Source organism: Cariama cristata, unplaced genomic scaffold (genome assembly GCF_000690535.1).
Source record: "Cariama cristata isolate BGI_N322 unplaced genomic scaffold, ASM69053v1 scaffold6537, whole genome shotgun sequence".
Lineage (NCBI taxonomy): Eukaryota > Metazoa > Chordata > Aves > Cariamiformes > Cariamidae > Cariama > Cariama cristata.
Window position 1 is genome coordinate 7027 of NW_009624902.1, and position 26334 is coordinate 33360.

Here is a 26334-nt window from a genome sequence, read left to right on the forward strand (position 1 = left end):
AAAGGTAACTACACTTGGTTTTCATCAATGTAAAAATAAAGTAAATTAGTATGAAAGATCCTTTATTACTTTTGTAACTTGGAGTGCAATTTTATGGCAGAAATAAAATTTTCCTGTCCTAAGTAGTATGTGTGGCAAAAGCAATGAAAAAATGCTAATCCATATTTCAGTTGCTACCTAGTGAAAAACTAGTGTAGGCATTGGCTATCCATACAGGACTTACACTTCCAGCTGCTATATAAATATATCTTTAGATAAATCCTATCCTCGGTATGTCCTTTCAACAACAGTAATAAAAATTTACATTAGAAACAAAGTCCTTCCCCACCCCTATCTGCTATACAACAGAACACTACTTGAGGCTGAAATACAACCAAATACATGCAAATACATTTTATTGGGACTGATCCTGCATTTATTTTGAATAATTGAAATTAATGGAACTATTTGCATGATTAAAGATAGATACCTAGCAAGGTGCAGAATTGCATCTTGGGCTATCAGTGCCAGTGGTAGGAAATTAATATGAAGGAGTTGGTACACACTTTTTCACCTCCCCAATTCTAGAACTGGTTCAGCGGCTTTGGTGATTGCAGAAAAATACAGCATCAGTGGAAGCTGGAGTGTTTATTTTCTTGCTCATTACTTTTCTGTGCTCTTTCAGGACAGGTTTAAGCTGTTTAGCAATTGTTTTGATGGTATAAGAGTAGCTTAGCAGACCTGAAATTCTGGACAATAATGTTTATCTACACAGCAGTTTCAGTGTTCTAAGTTCTCCACACATTTCGAGGATGATTCACAGTTCATTGATTTTGGTATTTAAAATATATTCATTCATATAAATACTCTTCAGACAGTTCACATTGATCTTAATACAAACTTAAGTTCTGTTTAGGCAATCAGTGAATTCGGTATGCTCAAGGAACTTAGTAAACAAAAAAAAAAAAGAAAAAAAAAAAAAAAGAAAAATTAATTACCTGGTTACTTCCACAGCCTCTCATGAAACCTTCTCTTCAACGCTTTGGTGGAGACAGAGCACTTGAAGCGTAAAGGTAAAGGCTGTCAAATCAAAGTTTTGGCAGATTGGCAGCTACAGTAACATACAGCCTTTTTATTTTCCTTTCCAAGCTATCTGCTCCATCCAACTCAGGAGTGGCATATTAAATGAATTCCCAATGTTGAAGAGTCTGGATTCTTCGCAAAACATGTTGTATTAAATATGCACATGCAAAACAAGTTAAAATGCACCATTAAAACCTCTTTTATTTCAGTAATACCTTTTTTCAACAATTGTCAGGACCAGCTATAATCTAAGTTTAAATAATAAACTAGACACCTCTAGAGGAAAAAATAATCAACCAAAGACCTGGAACAGTCTCTGGAAGTGCCTTTCTCGTTTTATCCAGTATCCAAAGACGTCAATTTGGCGCCTAACCAAAGTGTCTCAGCTAAGTAGGGTGGAATTGAGTCTAAGCTTTTTTGATCATAGTTTTAGGTAGGAAAAATTTCTAAAGTTACTGAATTTATAGTAGGCTAAAGCATCTTGAATTAATTCACAGTTTCTATCAACAAAGAGCATGCATATGGACCTTACTGTGCCAAGAATCTTAACTGATGGTACCTTGATTGTGTATTTGATAACAAAAAATAGTGTCATATCTGGTGATTGAGTGCACTTAAAACTTGTATGGTTTCACAAATCCATGCTTATATGATGGCACTGAAATGCAAGCTTTAGCAAGTAATGTCTTTCTTGCCATGTTTTAAAAATAAGTTTTGGGTAAAGTCATAGTATTTCTGATTTGTAGTGCTAAATGCAATTTTAGATTGCATCTACCTTTGTAGAATTTGCTTATCTCTATGCTTATTTGACATAATCAGATCTTCCCATGGTACAGGCTGACATACTCCCCGCTGAATTGTGAAAGTAGTATTGCTTTCTGACTGCTGGTGATACAGGACCTTATTTATGCAAGACTTGAAATATACCACAGAAACTATTTAGATTAGGATTATACATGATATGTATCTTTTTTAAAAGAGATAACTGCAATGCTTTTTTGATGCATATTTAATGTAGCCATAGATGACATTTGTAACCCTTCTGTATTGATAGTAACATCCAAAACAATGTACTGAACTCTAAATTGTTTTACTGAAAAGGAGAAAAACTTTTCTCTGGTTGTGTCTGTACCCTTCCTTGGAAAACCAGGACACTTTACAATATCCAAATATTATCTCATCAGATTCTATTGAAAGAGCAATTAACAGAAACAGAGAAGAAATAAGTTTTATTTTCACTGATTTTCTTCTGTACTGATCTCTTCCAAGAGACCTCAAAGACCTCCTTAGTAGTTTGATTGCTACTTCATCACACCCAGCCCCTTTCAGTCACATAGCTCCCTGCTATCTGAGGAAAAGTAAGATATATGGTGCATCTGAAGCCTTAGGACAGATTTTCATCATGATAATCACAAAATGAAAGGGCAATCTGGAAAACCACTTATTTAAAATACAGGAAGATGGCTTTTGCTGAACTTAATACCATTTGCTAGTTTTAAGGTCTGTAATTTCCACTCATGTTAATGCATTCTAATTATTATCCTGCTTAGCTTTTGTTTCTCATGAAGATTAAACTAGTCCGTTTGATGTGTGCAAAGAAGTGACTGCAGAAAATGGTAAATTAATTGGAAGATGTCAGCTTAGGAGAATGTTTTTGACATGAACGCTGTAAGGCTGTTAACAAACAGACTAACTAATTTGTCTTAACCATGAAATAAAAATAAAAATCACAACATTATGATAAAATCTTGACTAGGAAATGCCTGCAAGACTCTTTGAAGCCTTAGGTTCTTTTTTTCCCTGGGCTTTGGCACTGTGATATATGCAAACCACGTTCTACGTAACTGTGAAGTGAAGTAAGTTCTATGCAGAACAGATGGACCAGGGCTAATGTGGTGATGTGCACTGGAGATAGGAACAGATTAAGACCACAAGGGGAGACTGGAGGAAAATTGGAAAGATGGGGGTATTTGAACTAATTCATGAATCATTTCCAACTGATAGTTATGCCTTCAGGCACAGTGAATAGTATCATGGAAGCATATTTAAAATTTTATAAGTTTGTTTTAATGTAGATTGGAATTAAGAGCCATGCATTTGGACGATTAAAAGAAGTACCTTGTATTCCCCCGTTCCAGAATGTACCTTTGTGATTTAAATATCACTGATGAGCTTAATTATGCACACTGTGAACGTGAATTGCAGTTTGGAAAATGCCTGGCAGATTCATGAACTTAGCACAAAGCTTTTGGGAGTGGATTTTTTGCAAGAAGCACTGTATGAGCTGGGAGAACATGCTCAGCCAGTTACATCCAAGCCACAGAGATGCAGCTCTGCAGTGTCTGGAGGCATGGTCTGATTGCTGGATCTCATTCAGGTGTCTTTCTAAGTCTCCCCTGTCTTCATCTTATCCAAACAGCCTTCAATCTTGCGAGGTTCAGACTTTCCAAAGCTGTGCCAGAGTGAGCACATGTAGATACCTACAACTTTGAATGAGAACTTCAGGCATACGTTACAGAATGAGGCTTTCAACAGAGACATTTCACATGACCAAATTATAATAGTCTTGCTAGTGGACCTTTTACTCTAGGGCAGACAATCATGTAGAAATAAAGAGGTCCACCTGAGAATTAAAATTATTTTAACACACATAAAACCATTAAGATCTGAAACAATGAAGGTAACTGAGCAATATGTAACTTCCCAGTATCAGTGAAGGTATCAGAGTTTTGTTTATGGGTGAAAAAGCACAATTCCATGTGTTAGGATATCAAAGATTCTTCATTGCTCAGTATATGGATGAGCCTAATTACTAGTGTTTATAATGAACACGGTTAATAAAAGGAAAAAGAAAGTGTGAGGAAAGGAAAGGTATAGGTAATTGTTTGGATGCTCTACATTCTCTATATGACTTCTCAGGAGATTATTTTCAAGCTATAGAGAAAGATGTGAAACACTTGACAGTGAGGGAAGATTTTGAGAAAAATCTAATGAAGATGAGTAATTCAGTTTGCTAGTAAGGAAATAATCTACATGGCTTTCTGTTTACCAGCACAGAACATGCTGTATCATTCCTCTTGTATACAAATCTTTCTTTCTAAGCAAGGCTCAATAAGAAGAAAGGAAGGTGTAAAATGGCCCGCTTGCCTAAAACTTGATTCTCATTCTGCTGATTTCATTGCAGGTTGCAAATCTGGCGTGTTCAATCTCAAATAATGAAGAAGGTGTGAAGTTAGTCCGTATGGCAGCGACACAGATTGATAGTCTGTGCCCACAGGTAAGTACAATTCCTGCTAAAAAGTACTTCAGAACTCTTTTGGCATTAGAAAGCATCAGTTAGCTGAGACACGGAAAACAGCCTACATGAAGATTATAGCCTTGCCTTTATCATTACATTGTTGCTTGCTTTTCATGAACTGTGAAAAATACATTCATATCTTGAGACCTGCATATCGAGTGGGGTGTAATGCTGTATTTCTAACACAGTCCATAATCTATTTGTTCTTTCCCTTGTGAAAAAATTTTGCCACTCCTCGTAACAAATGATTTTGAATAACAGGTAATAAATGCTGCACTCACATTGGCCGCCAGACCCCAGAGCAAAGTAGCACAGGACAACATGGACGTCTTTAAAGATCAATGGGAAAAACAAGTGCGAGTTCTTACTGAAGCTGTTGATGACATCACTTCGGTGGACGATTTCCTCTCTGTTTCAGGTACTGGGATCAAGGGACTCTTCTATAAATATACTCCTAAATTAAAGTAATGGGTCAGAGCAGATAAAAGCTAGAATTACTAAAGCATCATTAGTCCATTAGTCCATCCCTGTTGGAATGCTGATCTTCTACACTCAGTAGGTGCAACCAAACCATGCCAATTAATCCCTGGTAGCAATGGTTGCCTTTTCATCTCCCAGAAAACAGCATCCTATTTGTGCTTCTATGTCTAGAGAAGCTTTCTTTCAACTCAGGCACAAAGTAGAATTTTGGCCACCTTTTAAAAATTTATTACAGACCTGTGACAGGCTGACAGTATTTGTAAAAATTGTTAAGAGTCTTTGTGCAGTTGTAGGCAAGAGGAGGAAAGATGAACTTTCCTTACTTTGTTACGTAGCTTTGCTTAGATCATCTGTGTCTAAACAACAGGGCAAATGTACCATACAGTCCTGGCCCCTAGATCATCCGTACCAGGTTACCAGGCCCTGAAGAGGGATAGGAATAGGGGAAATAGGCAGATGCTACATATGAGTCCCATGTAGGTATGTTGTCAGGACATACCCAGTGTGTACATTTCCTGAGAGCTGGGAAGCACTTCTGGGTCCCAGAGTTATTGGTGTAGCAATGCAACCAAAGAGAGAGAAGTAGTAAAATAGTATAAGAAATAGCAAATCTTTGCACGTCTAGGAAGGATTACAATGCAAAGCAATCTCTTCTATGAAGACAGGCAAAGTATCTTACTCCTTACATAAAGAAGGGATGGAGAAGAGAAGGACATGAAGCAAAGAATGACTCTTTGAGTCACAGTCTTTTCTCCATCCTCCTTTTGAAGTGCTACAACTTGTGGCAGAGCGTATACACAATGAATACTATAATATGCTGCATGTCTTGGGCTAATTGTCTACTGCAGAAAACTCTTTTTGCTATTACAGTTTGATAGACATGAATTTCATTGCTGTGAATAAGGACACAGAGTGTGCCAAGTGTGCTTAGCTTACTGTAAAGTCACAGAAGAGCCAAACTTCAAGAGATAGCTTGGCCTTAATTTTATGTTTCATTCTACACTCTTTTCCTTGATGTTTCCTAAATTTCCTAATAAAAGTTTAAGATGTTTGGAGAAAAAAAAATCCTTTAAAAAAATCCTAAATTTTCTTTTTTACCCTTCCCTTTATTTTGTCTGATTGTATCCCATTATTATTAATAACAGGGAAAAGGTGAAATGGTTTGGTTTAATATAATTACACTCCACTGTTCAACACCACTGCTAGAGTGTTTACTGCAAGCCATGACAAGAAAATGAAAATGAATTCTCAGAATAAAAGGGTACTTCAGAATCTGGTAGCACATAGATTTATATTCGAGATTTGAAGATGGCAAATACTTTTCAACAGGCCTAGCTCTGCAATGAAAGGCCAGACCAAGCTGTAAAGACCTAGTCCAAAAGCCAAGGAGATGGCAAACTTGCCTAAATGGCCATTTGGTTATTTGTTTGAGGACTTCGTTCACTCCATCCTCTTGTATCCATGCAAGCACTTGTATCCATAAAAACAGAAGTTATTTGAATAGATGATGTTTTTATTTTTTGTTTTTCTCTAATCATATTTTCTTCTAACATAATCTTGACTTAGATCCAAACTTTCCAAGGCAACTGAGAAGTAGTGTTTCTGTTGGTTTTAGATTTTTTTCTGACACTGTCCATAGACATCACTATTAAAAATGAGAAAACATCTCATGTATCCAGAAAGCCTGTTGATTCTAGCTGTAAGCTTGGAAGCCTCAGCTTATGCAGGGTAGTTTTATTTTTGGATGTTAAAGCAGTAAAGCATTCAAAATGGGTTTGTTAAATGTCTGGTTAAACATACCTCATGAAATGACACCTCCTCTTTATATTGAGTGTCACATTTGATGACATGTTTTATTAATATGGTGGCTACCAAAAGAAGGCTGACTGTAATTTTAATCAGTTACTTTATATTCCAAATGCACTATCTGTTCAAGTCCATATAGCACTTCTTGTTGGGCAAAATTTGGCTATACTATGGTAAAAAAATTGACAATGGTAAGGAGGAAATACTGAAGAAATATTTTAGCAAAGCAATATTTTTTAGAGGTGGATAGAGAGTTTTTTAAACAAAGAATTTTGCCTTGGAAGTTACTGTGATTTACAGCTCAGGGGATTTTCAGTTTTCATTCAGAGTTGTTACAGTTTAAAATGTGACATCATGTAAAACATTTCTGAAACCCTCAAATGATCCAACCTTGGGATTTTTAACAGTGAAGATTAGTGTGGCATTCTATTTTTGTGGCCAAGAATAATTAACAAAAAGCAGTTGGTGAACTGATTGATTCTGTTTTGTTTATTACTACTACAAAGAACAGCACTTCATTTTCAGTGTAGTGGTGTCTGTAGCAGAAAAGTAAGTTGTTGTTTAAAGTCACTGAGTTTCTCAGAGTGAGTTTGCCTAAATATGAAGTTCAGTCATAGTTTTATTATTGAAATTATTTTTAACTGTATTGGCTGCAGGGAAATAATGTCTGACCTAGTCAAAATCTGCTTTATCCTAGTAAAAATCTGCTTCATCCTTTGGCGATATCTGTATGTGTGAACACTACTTAAACTATGATGCTGGAGCACGTGCGAGCAGATGGCCTGATTCTGACCTGAGAAATTTCAATAAAGCTTCTTGATATTACATCATCTGAGAAGACTCACTGTTGTCAGCTCTTACTTCAGCATATGCACAGTCACATATAATTATACTGTGTGTCATGAAAAATTCACAGCTTAATCTCTGGCATAGATGGAGTAAAGGAGATGAACTGCTCATACACAGGCTCCCTGCTATCTGCAAAGGCCATTTGCTGTTGTCTTTTCAAAATGATTTATTTTCTTTTCTAACTTATTTAGGTACAAATGAACCGAACATATTTTTACGGGAATGTGTAAATTCATCTTCAGAAAATTACCCTACTGTTTATTAGAGCATCTGCATAGTATTTGACTGCTTTCCTTTCTGCATTGATTTTCATTACACTTTCATTATAATAAAATTCAGTGTGATGTTAGAAATTAATGCAACTGTTTTTCAAAGAATTACAGGTTGATATTTGCAGTATAGGTGAGAGGACGTAGCCTAGTCCCTTTTAAAGATGAATATGACACTTGGGATTTTTACTGTTACGTGGCATAGTATCACAGAATGGTATTTGTTTTGCAGACCTGGATAAGGACAGATATCAATTTTTTAACATACTGACATTTGCTGTTTACCCAAATCAGTAAGCTTTGCTATGAGGAAGAACGAAATTAAGTGAGCCTTATTTTTTTCCTACATTCCAGAAAACCACATTCTGGAAGATGTGAATAAGTGTGTGATTGCTCTCCAAGAGGGGGATGTTGATACACTGGACAGAACTGCAGGTGCCATCCGAGGCCGTGCAGCCAGAGTTATTCACATCATTAATGCAGAGATGGAAAACTATGAAACTGGAGTTTATACTGAGAAGGTACTGGAAGCTACCAAACTGCTCTCTGAAACCGGTAAGCTTACTTGAGATATTGTTCAATATTAAGTCTTTCAGTTAGTTCTCTGAAATCTGTAACTCAGAGGGGGACCTGTGCTTGAAAACAAGATATAAACAAACAAATTAATGGCTGTCAGTGTTTTTTTTTATTCTCTACTCAATGCTATAGCAGAAGTCATATTGACAAGGGCCATACAAGAGAAGAGATTCAGTAACTCATCAAGGATAGACTACTTCATCAAAGTTTCAATGATTTGAGCAAATAATACACAGCCTTTTCTTCAAGTTCTTTTTTAGTTGGTTAATTATGTGTCTCTAGAAAATTACAAACATTACAAACCACTCTGTGGTCTGTGCAGGTGAATGCACTTGTTGATGACTGAAGTTGGGTTTCTAAACAAAATAATTTTTTATTGAAAATACATTTAGGCAACTGGAAATATATTACCTAATTGAAAAAATACAAAAGTCTGCTAAATTACATAAAATAAATAGATTATATGAAATAAATAGATAATATGAAAATAGAAAAGTCTGCTAGATGGATAGAATGGGAAAAACACTGATTATTTTTTTAAGCCTGTTTTTGCCTTCACAAAGCAGGGTTTGTATTCATCTATGTGTAGGTGATTACACCTAAGCTGGTCTTTTTAGACTCCTTTATACTCAGTATTATCTGTTGCTATGTGCGTCTGAATTGTTCAGTGCAGGCAGTACTATCAAGTGCTCTCATCTTAAAGCAGTGGTCTACATTTGTTCGGATGAATCATGCTTCAGATTTCCTTGACTTTACGGACTAGGTCTCCACTGTCTGTACAGTTGACCAGCTATGATAGAGATGCATGTAGTGTGGATGTCTGAAAATGTCTGAGCTGATCCTCCCCTATCTGGCTGCACTTGCTTATCTGGGCTTTAAAATCATCAAGAATATTTTAGAAGGAACAAATGAGAATGGACCAGTTCAGGACACAGCAAATGTAACATTCAGACAAAACAACCAGGCACCTTCCTATGAGATAGAAAAGCAAAAACTCCGTGTTAGCTTTGAGAACAGAAATCAGCAAAATGAGCTAAAAAAATATTGGAATTATTTAATATTACTTGTTGTGTTATTGTTGTCCCCAGCTTATTATCTTTTAGCCCTAATGGAACCCCCAAGCCCTATTTGCACAGAGAAATCCCGACCAAAATCAAGAATTTCTTCTTTTTCTGGCCTTTCATTATAATTTATTGGAAATTATAGCTGAAGTGTGGATTCTTGTGATTGTGATTATGACTAGAAAGCTGTACCTTGAGCACCCACAATGCTTCACAATGTAGTTTCACACCAGTCTGTAGAAATGAACTTTCATAGACTATTTCCTGTGAGCTGCAGAGAGACATTTTTGAGGAGAGGTCAGAAATCAGTAACATGATCTTTGGCCTACGGGACCCGCTCCATTTGGCTCTACGCAGCTGTTTTCTATGCAACGTTCCTGTTCATTTTACATCTGGCTGAACCTAGAGGATCGGGTTTTGGCCATAGAATCATAGAATCATTATGGTTGGAAGAGACCTCAAAGATCATCAAGTCCAACCGTGTACCCATGTGCAGCTTGAAGATAATGCAATAAGCTTTGCTTCTTTTTTTGCCTCGAAGTTTAGTGATTCTATTTGTGTCATGTATTTTTTAGGTGGGAGAAGCGGAAGTGGGTCCAAAAATTGTTTTTATTATTTGTCCCACTTTTTACTACCCAATGAGAGTTCAATGGAATGAATACTGTAAATTTAGCTTATTTGAAAAAGTCTATGAGCTGGTATTATGAATTCACAGAAGGAAAATAATCTGTTCAGTTTGATATGGTAAAATATTTTGTTGAACTTTTGTGTTAACGTCTCCTTTTTGTAAAGGAGAGATTTGGAAGAAATCTTCCTATCACTAAGAGTTCTTTTTTAAGCAAAACAAAATGTATCTTCGGGCTTTTTATTCAGCTAAAATTTCTGACCTAATGTTCTGTAAAATTTTTTATTAATAGTTTTTCAACAGAGTAACTGACAGTTATAAAGCGCAGTTATATAGATCAATAATAGGCACAGCAAATCCTTACGTTCCATATTTAATGTACTTTTTGATATAATTTGAATTATAACTAAGTGCTAGAAGCTCTGGACTGAGTGCATCTTGACAACATCAACTTGTTAATTCTGGGATTCAATACTTAAGGCTGAGTCCCTCTTCCTTAAAATCAAAGTTATTATTTATTTTGTATTTTGTAAAATGTAAGTAAACTTGCGAGTAATAAAAAAAGTTTTAAAAATTTGTATTTTAAATGTTAAGAACTGTACATCACGTACAAACTGTGCAACAGAAGTTCAGAAGATGGAATGGGCCCAAATTAAATGGAGCCAATGAACCTAAAATGATTTATGCCAGACAGAAATGTGGATCATTAATATTACAACACAATTTCTGTCTGCAGTTTTTCAGGCCATTTATAAAGGCATTGATTATTTTTCCTCTATGATTGTTGATTTAAAAAGGTAGAATTTACTGACTCATTTTGTCACCCTAGAATAAAGTGGTTAAAATGGTATTTAGACCACCCTACGCCATTCTGTGCCTTGCCCGTTTATACCCTGCCCTCTCTCAGAACAGGTCTCTGTCTGCATATGCATCTGTATAGCTATGGATCTAGAGATACATGTATCTGTGAATATGTACATGTATTTATATAGTCTTTCCATTTGTCACCTTGAGATCCTGTGCAGACTTTATCAAACACTCAAGAATGATGAGAGTGATTTATTTGGAGTCAGCCTCCACCCACAGATGCACATACCAAAATCTCTGTGAGAAACACAATGATAAATGCCTTATCATTTTCATCTTTGTTCCTCCTTTTTTTTTTTTTTAATTTACTTTTATTTATTTTTAAATGAAGTGCTTTTGAAAGCTGGGCAAAATTTAGTTAAATGACAATGGAAGGCAAATAAGCGTACTACCTTTCTCTTGTAGTTATTATTTACTTTTAACTGTCAGCTCAGGAAAGGAAAGCATCTGTTAAGCCTCTTTTTCCAAGTATTTCATATTGTTATATAAGTACTGAGTTTGAGCCACGGTGCAGAAATATGACTAAATTGTTTTGGAAAAAGAAACACCTTGCTGATGGTTTTTTGGGGGCAGAGAAAATTAATCTTCAATGGAAGAAGTATCGGTAGGTTCTAAGAAGTTGAAATTATGCAAACGTTACTTTAATAACTGGTTTCACCTTAAAGTTTTATTTGTTTGTTGTCTTAATTTACAGCCTTTGGAATATATGGAGTGGGTTCTTTTAGTATTTTAGTGCTTTCTTGCCTGCAGTTGACCAACCCACTGCCTTTATAACCAAGTACATGGTAGAGGCTAGATTCTTATCTCTGACAGCAGTGTTAGGGAGTGAAGTATTGGTTAATGTCTCTTTAAAATTGGGTACTTTTATTTTCCTTTAAAACCAAAACAACACTTGACTCTTACTTGCTGACTTTCTTATAAATCCAAGATGAAAACTATAAAAACAGAGTCTATGGGGCTTGCTGGGAAGAAACACAAAACTCATAGATTTTAGTGGATGTTAATTGATTGCAGGAGTAAACCAGAGCTTCAGGGTTTCATTTTTTTCGTTTGCTTTTTGGGGCACTGTGAAGTTTTACTAATATCTTTAGCTTGGTTTTCTAAAGAGCAAGGCCCAGTGTCTCCCTGGGGGCAGCCCCAGCCCTGGACAGCAGGCACCTCCATGGGGTCAGGGATGGCCCCAGGCTGGGATGTCAGCCCACAGGTGGGAGTCGGGATCAGACCCAGTGAGGAGAACCAGGGTCAGACGCAGCCCAGGGGTAGGAAGGCAGGGCCATGCTGATGGCTCCTGTTCAGTGCTACATTGGAATTCAGCATTTGTAAAGAACTGTGAAATTATCACGCTACAGATGGTCTATGAAAAAAAAAAAGGAAGGAGAGAAGGATGGAAAGGAAAAGAGAGAAGATAGAAAAGGTTAAAGGTAAGGGAAAAGGCAAAAAGCAAGGGAAAGGAGTAAGAGAAAACAGGGAGCACAATTTCTGTTTGGATATTGAGATCTCCCATGCTGCTCAGCACCCTGTCCTAGCAGTGGCTACGGCCAGCTGAAGAGTGTCCCATTGCCTTTAATAAGGAGGAGATTGAAGTCTACTCAGCAATTGCTTGAGAAGCTGTAACAGCTGAAGGGAAGAAGCATGAGTTTCTAAATGAATAAAAAGAATTGTCCAAAGAAAGAAATCAAGTAACAGACAATGAGGTTGAATGTTATTTTTCAAGATTTCTGAGATGCAGGGAGGAGAAAAAGCTGTGACATTCTTTAAAGGTCAGAGGGTTGAATTTAAATTGGGAAAAGGAGATTAGACTTTGCAGGGCTGTAATCAAAGGGAGTGAATGAGAAATGAAGGAGGCTGCCCAGAGAGGTTGTGGAGTCTCCTTTTCAGGAGATATTCGAAACCTGCCTGGACGCAATCCTGTGCAACTGCTGTAGGTGACCCTGTTTTGGCAGGGGTTTGGACTAGGTGATCTCCCGAGGTCCCTTCCAACCCTGACGATTCTGTGAGAAAAAGCAGAACAAATAGGACCGGAACTGCCTGGGAAGGGCTGTGAAAACTTTTTGGTATTTTTTTTTTTCTCTTCAATTTGCATTGGGATGTCTGGAAACCATCCTTGAAGAGCTGGTACTGTAGTACTTTTGTTACTCACTCCTATGAAGGACATTGGAAATTTGAAATCATCTGATTCAGAGCAGAAATTTGATTTTCAACTTTTAGAATGTTTTCAAAATATCCTAGTAACTTTGTAACTAGCTATTTTTAAGTAGGTCACTCTCTGACTCCTGTTTTGAGTCAGTTTTTTTGCCTTTATCAGAATGGACTAAAGTTGAAAATCAGCACTACTGACGATTCAGCAATAAGCCTGTGAGAGTTTTAGCAGTATGAGTAGGACAAACTTTAAAGATATTTATCACTAGGAAAAGGCAGCTCAATGATAATATCAAAGGTAATGCTAAAATGTGGTAAAGATGGATTTTTTCAGCAGTGATATGAAGGGAAACAAAATGTAGAAGCAAGAAGATGAATTTAAGCATAGCTGTAATCAAAAAATCTCATATTAAATCTGAGGGAGAGCTAAAAGTTGCAAAATGGAGCCTATTTAAAAAATAAATAATGTTAAATTCATATTTTATGGGAGTTTCAGGTAGTTATAGTACAACTATGGGTACTATCATCCTGAGAACATGAGATCATTTATCCAGGGGTTTTGATGAAATTGTGGCTTTTATTCTGCAAAACACTCTATCATTTTCTTTGAAGTTTTACTAAACTGAAATCCAAAGGTCAAGGTATCGCCAACAAAAAATGATTTAGTGCATTCTTAAAAAAAAAGATATTTTACAAAAGGACCAGAGCATACCCAAGATTATGTTCCACTAGTGCTTGATTTGATCCAAAGAATTTTTAACCAGAGAGACTGTATTCAATATGCAGAGGAATACAGTAAGAAATCATGTAAAATATATTATAGAACAATTAAATGAGACACATAAGAGATGAATAAATCACCACAGTGTCTAAAAGCTTAAATACTATTTCTTTTTCTCCCCACTTTTAGAGTTTAAAAATAGATTATAGTACTAAAGGAGAGTATAACGTAATTGGTTTAGATTTTCAAAGGCTTTTCATAAAGTCTTGCACACACAGCTGTTTGGAAAATGGGTAACCATGGAGTGAATGTTAAGGCCTTTGATGAATTAAGAGCTGGTTACAAGGCACAAGCAAAGCATAAATGACCATTTCTCAGCAGGCAGAAAGATAAATCCTGTGATGCTTTCAGGGGTCAGCACTGTGGTTGGTGTATAATGTATTAATTAACAGGTGAATAGACAGAGGCAAAATTTGCAAAAGAAAAATGCTGGTTTGGCTGGTGGGAGTAGGGGATTTTCCTTATCAGAAAGACACCACTAAAAGATAATTTTATTTAATTTCTCTAGGTAAATTGGATGATTTAAACTATATTATCCACACTGACAGGAAGGCTCTGAGCTAATTCATCCTTCAGAAAAAAATATGGGGTGATTATGGACAGCTGGGCGAAGATACCTTTTTGGTGCACAACAGCCCTCACATCAGTGTTTAAAATGTTAGCCTGTACTTTAAGGAGGATATTCACTGAATGCCCCAAATAATTGTTTCAGGTTTGCTCTCCATAACCTAAAGATCTTCTAGAAATGGAAGAAGGTCAAGATAAGAATGACAAAATTAAAGAAATGTGTGGATTTGGAAGCAAATTAACTCCAGGAGAGTTTAAAAAGACTAGGATTGTCTATTTTGGATGTGCCAGACACCTTAGATGATGAATAGTAGATTACTGTAATAGAAGTGACCATTTTCATAAACCGTTATTACTTAGTCACTGTTCAAATCTTTTCTCAAAAACACCTTGTGTTCTTAAGAGCCATTTTTTAAAGTAAGAAGGATGGTTGCAGAGGTAGGAAAAAATTTATACCAAGTCTAGAAAATATAGGCAGAAAAATGCAGTGAATATTGACTAGCTCCAACGGAATGTTTTATGAATATGAGTGCAAATTGTACAATAATCTTTTAAAATAAAAACACTGGCATTCCTTGCATCCCCTTGCCTACACACACCTACGTACAGATATACACAAACTTATAACTAAAGCCAGAAAGGGTGCTGTGCTTGTGTTATATAAGCCATTTTGTGTCAAACAGCATGCACCTGTTTTCTTGAGGGGATTTTTTAAAGAGCTGCACCTAGCTTTTATTTGAAATATTAACCTGAAGGGAGTTCCATTTAGTAGTAATAATATTTTGGAGGTACTCACTGTATGTAGTCTTTATTTGCACAAGTAGGCAGAAGAATGAGTGAGACATCTGAAATCAGTGAGACACAAACGTCACTTGTTATCCTTCTTTGTATGCTTTGTGATGTACCATTTCATTACATGATTGCCTACTGTGCTAGCCACAAGGTACCTCCCTGCAGACACCGCTTACCTTGGTTCTCCCCTGACATTTTATCTTTCTGTGAATGACAATTCAATCAGGACAAAGTTTGGAGATTTGGTGTTTTTTTTTTTATTTTGTGTGTGTGTCCATATCTCACAATACTTGGTAACATGACTCCAGACATCCCATTAATTTCTATAATGTACAGCTCACCTGTATATTTGCACATGAGCAAATCCAACATTTCCTGAAAGTGTTACATTATCATTTCTATACTGCATAGTTGCATATACCCACAGATAAATTAGGAGCCTTCTGTGAAGTACCAGAAGACTTACTTAACACATATGGGCCAAAGAGTCAGGACTTGGCCATAAATTCAAGGCACCTCGGGAACATTGGTTTTGAGGTCCATGGCTAAATCTGTGGTGCAGTGTATTGGCAGTGAAGGCTGATTCTTCCTGAAAGTCTTGTGTTTACTGCAAAATGCTATAGGGTATGCGTATTCATTATTTTACATCTATCCTTTAACCATTTCATTGAGGGAAAAGTGAAACAGTAAATAGAAAGAGAAGACAAGATGGTCTTGTGCTTTGGACAGTGATGTTTCATCCTTTTCTATGCCATAGCACTTAAACCAACATGGTGCAAATTTTACCCTAATTTTGCTTTTCCTCTTTTCTGAATGACCAACGTGAAACGCATAAGATTTGATATCCAGAACTGATGAGGATTCACACTTTTACTGATGAGTATTTAGCTGTAACAGAAGTTAGTGACAGCTCCTCTGAGCACAGAATGGTAAACACTCTGAAACGCAATCCAGTGACATAAAACACAGACATAATTGTATATGGGCATTTCTTCATCCATGACAACAAAAATATTATTAGTATATGTATGCATATGCATGATATGTCTATGCAGAATGTGTGCTACAAAGATACATAGATGGAAGCATACATCAGGACAAGCAACAAGATATTTAATTCAAATCTCCATCTCAGAAAACCAATTGGTCTAATACTGTCATATTAAGCAACAAATCTACTCTCAAGTCTTTTTTTATATATTGTAATAATTCTAGATTGGCCTTTGCCATTTTTTACAATAGCATCACATTACTAGATACGTTGCAAGAATCAACTTGACATATCTTTCTGGTTTGACAGCGTACCACAGGTAATTATTCCTTGAGATGCTTTTTCTCCTGAGTTCCATGTTCACCCTATAGTAATTTAATTTACATTTCCCTTGTTTTGCTTCTAAGAATGTCATGTGTGGCCATCTCAAAAATCTTACCAAAATCAAGCTGTATCATATCTACGGCTTCCCCCGACCCACTAGTTAGCTTCCCTGTCAAGGAAAATATTGTAATGGCTTGATGCAACGTATTTTGACAAATCTGTTGCTTGTCTAATTCATTATTTACAAGATAATTAAACATTAATTGCTTTAAATCATATTTCATTTTCTTTCTGGGTACTGACATTAGGCTGAATATCCTAAAATCCTTCTTTCTTTTCTTCTTTATATAAATAGATAGATATGTACTTTTTCTTCTAAATCCCTGGAACTTTCACTGTTGTTTTTCTTAAGTTCTCAAAGATGGTTCAGAAATTGCTTTGATTATTTTTTTAAGAACTGCAGGGTAAATTTTACTATGCTCTGTTAACTTGAAAATATATTTAATAGATACATTTCCTTACGTTTATGTAGATGTTCTCCAAACTACCTTTCCTAATTCAGATCTGTTGCACTTACTATTAATTATATTAAATATCTGAGTACCTCTGCTATTTAGGAAATTCTAGATAGAAATTTAAGGACCCTAAATATTAGGGTTCTTTACCTCCTTTTTTGTTGTCATTTTATCCTCTCCGGTTTTACTTGTTTTATCCCTATGACCCTAAATAATTTTTTTTTTATTCTTTATGTTTGCTTGTTTCCATTGTATTTTTAGTGATTGCTTTTTGATTTTGAGGCTAAAGACTTCCTTATTCAATCATATTAGTCTCCTACTACACTTTCAAGTGTTCCATTAATTAAGATAATTTGATATATGCATTAATCTTATTTATTAATACTCTTTCCAAAACTTCCAACTCTCTCAAACTCCTTTTCTAATTAAAATGTTTCCCTTCTGCCTAGCAATGTTTTGCTAACATTTACTTTTTTGAAATCTATTGTTGCTGTCACTTTTTCCTGTTTTCTCCGATATATCCCAAGCACTTACTGCACTTATTGAACATTAACTGCAGGAAAGATACAATTCTGCTCTTTCATTTGTGTACACGAGCAAACGTATATATGTTATGTGTGTGTGTGTGTGTGTGTGTGTATACATAGGCAGAATAAACAAGATTTGACTAGACACTTCCTTTTAAAGGGTTCCCCTTTAAGTTCTAGTGAATAATACTTAACTGCTGGATACAGAAAGGATGAGCTCGTAGTTGCTGCCACTAGTTCTTCAAAATGCAGGCTAGTCTTAAATCATGGGGTTTTATGTTTTTACTTTAAATCAGATAGTAAGTAAGATGCATAAAACATAGTTTTCATTATCAGTAAGATATATTTAAGGACATTTAGTGAAGAAGAAAATGTGGTTTCTTGCCACTGTGAAAGTTTACTTCCTAGGAAAGATTGTCACTGCTTTTGATGAAAATTACACTGGAAAATCCCATTTGTATTCATCAGTTGAGATCAGGCTACCAGAAAGTGTATGAAAAATAGGGTCTAGGGAAAAGATGATAAAGATAATATCATACCAAAAAAGGCAACTGCGTTAGGAGTCATCTTTTCCTGTTCTTCCAATTGTGATGCCAAAATAATAAAGCCAATGGTACATGATTTGGATACCTAGATGCTAGAGAAGAAGGCAAATAATAAAAATTATGTGAATTTAATAAAAAGAGGGCTATCTAGAAACCTTAAACTTGACACAAATTCCTTAAATTTGTAAGAATTAATCCCAATGCATTTTGTATCAAGGTTTCTAATGAAGCATTGATTCTATTTGTCCTGTAATATATGAGAGCCCAGTCCTCCAATACTAATGTTAAAATGTTGAAGAACAAGAGTAACCAAGTACAGGTGCATTATAATTAGTGGGACCTGATGTTCATGTTCCTGTTTGTAGGATTTCGGTTTAAGTTGTTAGAGGACAGATTTGGGGAACATTTATCTTTCTGCATATGTGATATGCATAAAGTGATTATACCTTCAAAGTAAACCTGTATAAAATTTGAAGAAAAGCCTTTTCTTACTTCAAGGAAGGCCTTTAAACTATTTACATAGGTAAATGATTGTTTGAAGATATGTATTTGAAAAGCTCGTACCACAGTTTATAATACCGTTAGCTAATATCTATGGCTATTTTTCCTATTATATACATGATTATAGTGAAGAAACAGAATGTTCATTTACGTGCCTTCACAAAAGTAATTTGCTTGATTTTGAATTTTGTCCCTCATAGCATTATTATTATTCAATATGAGCTAGACTGCTGTTAGTTATCTAAATTAGTAGGCATAATGGCTACGTTTTGCTTTGGTCATTTGGTATGAATATATACCGTGTTCATTCCAAGTTATAAAGGTTTTAAATGTTCTTACTGATAGCTCAGATATCTTGCAGTCTTTTAAAAGTTAGTAAATCACACTTTTTAAAGGAAGATTTACATTCTTTGTTGTGCAATTAGAGGAAAGAATATGAAAATCACCATTTTCATGCTGTCAGAAAATGTGCCAGAGCTCTGCAGGTGTAGAGTCAGTACAAACCCACACCGTGAGCCTCCCTGGGTCTTGAAATTGTAACAACAGTATGTACCATGTCTACTGGAAAGTATTTATGCCCAAGGGCACGCGAAAAATATTCACGAAAGAAGGTGTCTAATCTTACTGCCTTTCAATTCATTTAATCTAGTTATGCCACGTTTTGCTGAACAAGTTGAGGTTGCCATTGAAGCTTTGAGTGCGAATGTCCCACAGCCATTTGAAGAGAACGAGTTCATAGATGCCTCCCGCCTGGTTTATGATGGAGTTCGTGACATCAGGAAAGCTGTTCTGATGATAAGGGTACGTAAGGCACCTGTGAAATAGAAGTTGGGGCTTACAAGAAAGTATCGCCTTGGATGAGAGGAATATAAAAGCTTGTTGGATTCAGCTTTGTTTCATAAGAAGCCAGAAAAGCTTGACATTGAAACAGGTGTGAAACAAAAGTATGTGCAACAAAAAACAATTTGTAAGTAAAGACATGATGGTATTTTAGGAGATGAACCACAATTAATTTATTAATCACCTAGGAGAAGTTTTCATCACAACTACCAATAGATGCAAGCTTCATTACTGTTTCTGTACTAATATCATTAATTTGCTAAGATCTTCAAAGTTTGTGTAGATTTATGTTGTGGGTTTTTTTTTTCCAAGTGTATGTGTGCTGCCTAGGATATGAGGTAAGTCTGGTTAAAATCTAAATGAATAAATAAATTATCTTGCTGCTCCAGTGAGCCTCTGCAAGGATGGCTTTGAATGTTCACTGAGGTAAAGAATGTGTCATTGCAGTGTTGAGTAACCAGTTGATTTAATTTGCCTAGGCATCTTTTAAAAAAAATATAAAAATAATATAAAAAATAAACACAGAGCAACATAATTATTGTGAGAGTAGATGTATGTATGTCTTTTCAGTGTAGTCCGCAGTCAAAATTTAAAAAAACAAACCAAACCAAACAAACCCGACCTGGTTTGGACATCTCTTCAGCAATTGAAATGCTTATTTGAGACCCAAATTACCTTGAATCTGCCCCAGTGAAAGCCACGTACAAATAATGCTGTGGTGAAAACCACAAGAGGAAACTTATGAAGCAAATAACAGTGCTAAAACAAGAACTCATTCCTTTGGGCAAACAGGTAACATACACTTGTCATTGTGAGTATATTATGGCACTGATGTAAGACTTCAGGCAGTTGGAGCACTCCAAAATAGCTCAATTTTAGTCATCTGTCACTATGTATTAACATTTACAGAAAAAAGCTTTTGACAGGCTTAATTTTATAACTGCGAAACATAAATTCCATTCCCGCACCCAGTGCTAATCTCAGGTAGCATGAATTATAGTCATGAAGGATGATGAGGGCAAACCCGTCCTGTTTTCTGGGTGTGTAATATTGGGGTATTTGCGGCTCTTCTGGACTGGAATGGAAACGAAAGATCTGCATAGTAAAGGATCTCCATTTTTCCTTTGATTATCCAGTTCCTTAGGCTGTAACAAGTTTCCACACTTCTCTTAGGACAAGAATCACTTCTAAGCACATTTTACTCTGTCATAGTCTCTCATGAGTCATTTTAAATTGCTTCATGAGGCGCAAGCCATTTTTCTTTTGATTATCCAGTTCCTTAGTCTGTAGTTTCCAAACTTCTCTTAGGACAAGAATCACTTCTAAGCACATTTTACTCTGTCATAGTCTCTCATGAGTCATTTTAAATTGCTTCATGAGGCGCAAGTATCAGGTGGGATCTGCGATAGACTCATGCTTTCCCATCCCCTACGCAGAGTTCTGGTTTCCAGCACCCCCCCGTACATCAGAGTCTTCCCAGAGAGGTTGCCATGAGATTGTCCATACTGGCTGAGAAGTTTCTGCTAAGCACAAAGAACCATTTTAAATTCTGGAGGCACATTCACTTATTTCATTGCTCTCTTACTGTTATGTTAACTACTAGTTTGGAAAGCTGATCAGCATGCAGGCTTCGCAGTCTCCTTAGAAACATCCCAGGTTACTTTTGCAATCGTATCACTACTACTTTCTGCTCCTTGTATGATATGAGTTAATGAATTCTGCTTACCCAGTTTAGGAAGATGTATTTTTGCACTCAGACAATTAACTTATTTATGGAACTAAATGTAATATTCCTTACCCAGGCAGAGAACTAAAGCACATAAATGGACTCATTATCCTTGTGAGTTAACTGGGAAAATCCACATATTTAAACTTATATAGACCAAAGTTTGCTGAATCAGAACCTTATTTTTTATAGAAAACAAAATTAGTTTCAATTTGAGACAGTCTTTAGCATTCCCACCCTAACAGCTCACATTGAAATGGAATGTGTAATTAAAGGGTGAGGCATTAAGCTATAAAAGACAGTCTTTAGAATATTTTTATCTAATAATTTATCAAATCTCATGCATCTCTTTAATTCAGGCTATAAAACATCATGCAGAATTATTTAAAAAAAAACAACCTTGCAAACTTTTTAGAGCATCTGACACAAACAATTATTTTCAGGCAGTAATTGTTCATGTGCATGCCATGAAAGACTGAATTTATCTGAGATGATTCCCTCATTCCATAGAGGAAATAAAGCCACTTTTTAAATTAATTTTTGTTGGTATTATTACTTTTAGTAAGCTGAAGGAAAGGGGATAATCTCTGTTCTTCTCTTTTCCCTTGAAAATGGGAGATTTTATTGTCTCTTTGGAGGAGAAAGAAGACTCATTTTTGCACTGAAGACTATTATTATGATCTATACAGAACAAAAAATCTCTTTCACAACTTAAGAAGTAGTGTAAATAAATTTAGGAGTATAATTATAAAACCTAAAAATAAGATAGAAAATAATAACTTAGTTCCAATGTATTTTCTATCACTGCGTAGGGATCAAATTACACTTCGTTTTTTTCATAGCTACTTATGAAATTCTCTCAGTTATTAGACAGAAACCCTCTATACAGTTAGGAATAATCACATTGGCACCTTTTCTCATTCTTATGTATCTCTGAGGCCAGTCTTCTCTTTTCACACATGGCCTTTGCTATTGGCAATCTTACCGTTAGTTGCATCTACATCAGCCTTTATGTTACATTTGTTTGCATCAGGAGCGCACTTTTGGAGCCAATCTCCAGTTGTTCCCTCTTGCCGTGTTTTAGTTCATGTTACAGAGTAGTCTTAGAGCATATAAACTTGATTCTTTGGGATGATCCTGAAAGATGGGCTGTAGGAGCATCTTAGACACACTTCTATTCTACTCTGTCATTAAGGGATGTTCAGTCCATGGGAGAAGACTACAGTGAGTCTGAATAAAAATAAAATGAGGGTAGTGCAAATGTGGAATCCTTAGCCCAACTGTGTGAATGCTCTTCGACTCTTCCACACCTGTCAATGTAGGCTTAGGTGATGTCCTATGGGGTAGCCACTGTGGTGAAATCCAAAGTGCTGCTACATCTCAGATCCTCTGGAAAACTAGACTTGGTGCAGAGAATCTCACCACCTTATTAAATAGTCTATCTCCAAAGGGTGTTATGGGGTCCATTGTCTACACTGACTGCCTGTTGCTTCTCAGGTTGAAGGTTGAACTTAAAGTGGTAGGTATTACTGTAAATCATCAAAGAGCTGAAGACTTGCTGTGAGAGAGGTTCTCTAACTTTGCCACTCAGATGCTGCTTGCAGCACCTGAGTCACTCAGGCTGCAATGCCTTTGTATAGAAACAAATGTACAGAATAGCATGGAGTTGAATAGAAAAGCATATTATAAAGGCTTTTTTTTCTCCTTAGCTTTTAGAATTAGAGGGTATTTTTATGGTAAAAAATGAGGGAATATATTTTCAGTCTTTCTTTCCTCTCATTACAAGGTTAGCTTGACTTGGTGTTTACAGTGCTGTAATTCATATAATTGCATCTTACAATTTTTAAGTGCATACAGCACTATAGCATAGTAGGGTTTCTATCTTCATCAAGTATATTTGAATTGGTGAAATATTAAACAAATAGTATTTATAAATCTACATATATATGCCATTTTGCGACATGCATAATTCACTATTTTATACTGCAGTTACAAAGGATAAAACAAAATTATATTGATGGAAGCTATTTTGTTTACAGCAAGATCTTCAGTCTAACAGCCAGAGAGGTATTAAAAAAACCATAATATTCCAATGACTGAAAACTGAAAGTCACCAAATTCATATTAGAAGTAAAGCATGCATCTTAAAAGAGAAAGTATATATTTACCAGGTGATTTATCTGGGATTGTGAAAGATTCTTCTTCACTGGGAGAGTTCATCTGAATTAGATGAATGAAGAATATGCTCTGTGTGTAGTAGAGATACTGTATTTGATAAAAATTAGTCCTGGGAAGTCTTATGGCCTGTGCTACAGAACAGACAGAAAATTTTTCTGCTGAAATCAATGGGTTGATAAAATCTATTAATTTTGAAAATTACACTAGCTCCTCCTGCCACTGGTGTTTGTCAGAGCTTTGTTTGGAAGCTGTCTCTAATCTCAAATCCATGTTTCCTAATTCTGTGTGACCATAGGTTCAGGTGGCTGTAAGACTGATTCAGTCCTTCTGTCTTCCAACTCAGATAAATTAAGTTCCAGACTTTGTTGTCTTGGAAACTAGGTTTTAAATACCAAGGACCTGTTAGTTGTGCACAAAAATTAGAGTTGTTATGATATATTCAGAAGGCCCTGCTAAGAGTAAAAATCTTTAAGTCAAGGTACATCAATATAATATTTCTTTTTTATACCTTTGTGTCTAAACAGGTAGGAGACCTATTATATATGGGCTGCATCTCCAAGAGATCAGATAAAACAAAGCAATGGTGCAAAAGTGAAAAGCATGCGACATGTTTGAAATGGCAGCATACAGTTAACAGTTAACTACTGTTCATCTTAATAAAAAATGTATCTATTTTTGGAAGAAAATTAGGGTGTTAAATTCACCACATTGAAAACCTTAAGAGAGTGAATCTGAAAGTTAGTTTTGAATTAGATCTCATTGAACAGAGGGGAAATACTGAGATTTTTTGTGCTTGTAGTATATTATTAACAGTTGTATTAACTTGTCCTTTTGGTTTGCACTAGATTTTCTCCAAGTTCAATATATATATCTCTATACCCATTAGGTTTCAGTCTTTTAAAGACCACAAATTTTAAGGTGATGAATGTCAGGCAGTAACAGCAATATGTTTTTCCTGAATGTTTCTTTAAGAATAAATCCTTGAAACATAGAATTTTCAAAATATTTTAGATTTTTAAGAGGCAGTCTCATGTCCTTACTGGTTACAGTGTTGAAATATAATATTTTTAATATTGCGCCCTTGCTTTACTGCAAGTCTGACTATGAAAGCCTGGGAAAGGGCTGCACATTATCTTTTATAGTCTTATTTATAAAAATGGAGACAGAAGAAGAGTATACCTGGGGGGGGGGAAGAAAGTACTGGTTTTACAATGACCAGTGTAACTGGCTAGTTGAATGGACTTTGAGGATGAGGAAGAGCCAGCTGATTTATGAAGAATGGACTGAAACTCTCCACCCTGTTCCTGTTCTTCACAATAAAGCCTAAGCGGATGAAAAGCTGAGCCCTACGATAGGAAATACTCTTCTTTACTCAGGGAGTTGTATGATTCTCTTAGTAGCTGGTTTGCTTATGGCAGATTTTAAGGACACATCCTGCCATCAGGCAGCTGAGCAAAGAGTATAAAGTGATTAAAGGTGATTGGAAAGCAAAACTATTGAACATTATAATGATGGGTACCAGTCTGTCTTTTTTTTTTTTTTTCTGGTGGCAGTAGAGAAGAGATAAATTCTTTTTTTTACCTAAACTTTGTCTCCTGTATATCCTGTTATATACACTATTTGTACATGCATGTCTTCAGAGATGCAGCCTGAGTGTCATTACCATACTGTCATACTTGGTTATTTCTTCCTCCAGCGCTCAGCATCAAAACACATACTTAATTCATACTCTGTAAGCCAAATGAAGATGGCTGTGGTTTACTCTCTCCATCATGTGCACTTCACCATGTAGCTAGCAAAACAGCTGATTTTCCGTTACAAACAGTGATGTGCACTTCATGTTGGAAACCAGGCTGTAATATAAATACCGCCAAAAGACTTCTCTACATTATGTTAGAAGGTTTGGACCTGTTCCTAGTGACTGAGCATCTTCAAGACAGAGCTGTCATGACAACTGGCAATTATTAGCACCTCTGCTAGCAAACTTGACGTTGCCTTCAAGCATGAAATGCCAGCATGGATGATTTCTTCTGTAATGGCTGGCCCTCTAGGTTAACACTCAGGCATTTGGGTATCCAGGAAGGTGAGGATTTCTCTGCACAGTTACTGTGATCTTTTCTATTACCAGTATCATGTGTTACACCTACTGAAGTTACTTGTGGCCAGATTATTGTAGTACATGCTATTCAAGCACAAAATGGAATATAATCTTCCTTCTAAAGACTATTTCTGGTTTTACACCATCTATATTAAATATAGTACTAAATAGTGATTTAAAGTAGGCTATCTCTCCTTATATACGTAAGGAAATTTTTTTTTGATACTAATTTTTTGCTAGAAGGTGAAAAAAAATCCACAAATAAACAGATCTATTAGTTATCTTTTTTTCTCCTCCCTCCAACATTTTGAACAACCTGAAGCCAGCACATACGTGACTTAATACGTGATTTAATCAATCTGCCCAGAGACCCTCACACCATTCATAGCACCAGCAATGGAGATAACATGGTTTCAGTTTAGGGGATAAGGCAAATTCCAAAGCTCAGTATCTGAAAAGAACCATGTGATAAAGAAGATTATAAACTTTACATTTGTTTCAAAAGCAGTTGACATCATTTACATTTTCTTTCAAGGGGAAATCTTATTTGCTTTGATAACTTTTTCTTCCAGAATGTTTGTCAACTTTTTCCCAGGTATTTACTTTCTCTTTTGAAGATTACGTGGAGATTCCACTAATATAATAGTATCAGTGTCCATTTCTATATGAAATAACATTATTTTGAAATACTGCATTCTGGTTGTTAGTGTTTCCAAAGGATGTTTGATTCTGGAACTTCATTCATCACGTTAACAGAGTAAGAGAAGTTGCAGCAAGGTAATGATAAATGCCATTTGTAAAGAAAACTAGAGCTGAAACAACTTAATTTTTAAGACAATTCAATTTCAGTTCTTGGCTGCTTGGGCAGACAAGTTAATTTAAAGGGAAAGGGAAACAGCATTTCCTGGCCAGGCAGT

General features: G+C 35.8%; 1 protein-coding gene across 1 annotated transcript in view; it reads left to right on the plus strand.

Moving 5' to 3' along the window:
• Positions 1-4246: 4246 nt before the first annotated feature.
• CTNNA2 (catenin (cadherin-associated protein), alpha 2) overlaps positions 4247-26334 on the plus strand; it is a gene marked incomplete at its 5' end in the record, with an annotated part of 63424 nt that continues 41336 nt past the window's right edge. Inside the window, 4 exons of the mRNA XM_009703373.1 lie at positions 4247-4339; positions 4622-4778; positions 8119-8319; positions 19225-19376. Of these exons, the coding sequence (XP_009701675.1) occupies positions 4247-4339; positions 4622-4778; positions 8119-8319; positions 19225-19376 (603 nt within the window). The remainder of the gene's footprint in view (positions 4340-4621; positions 4779-8118; positions 8320-19224; positions 19377-26334) is intronic.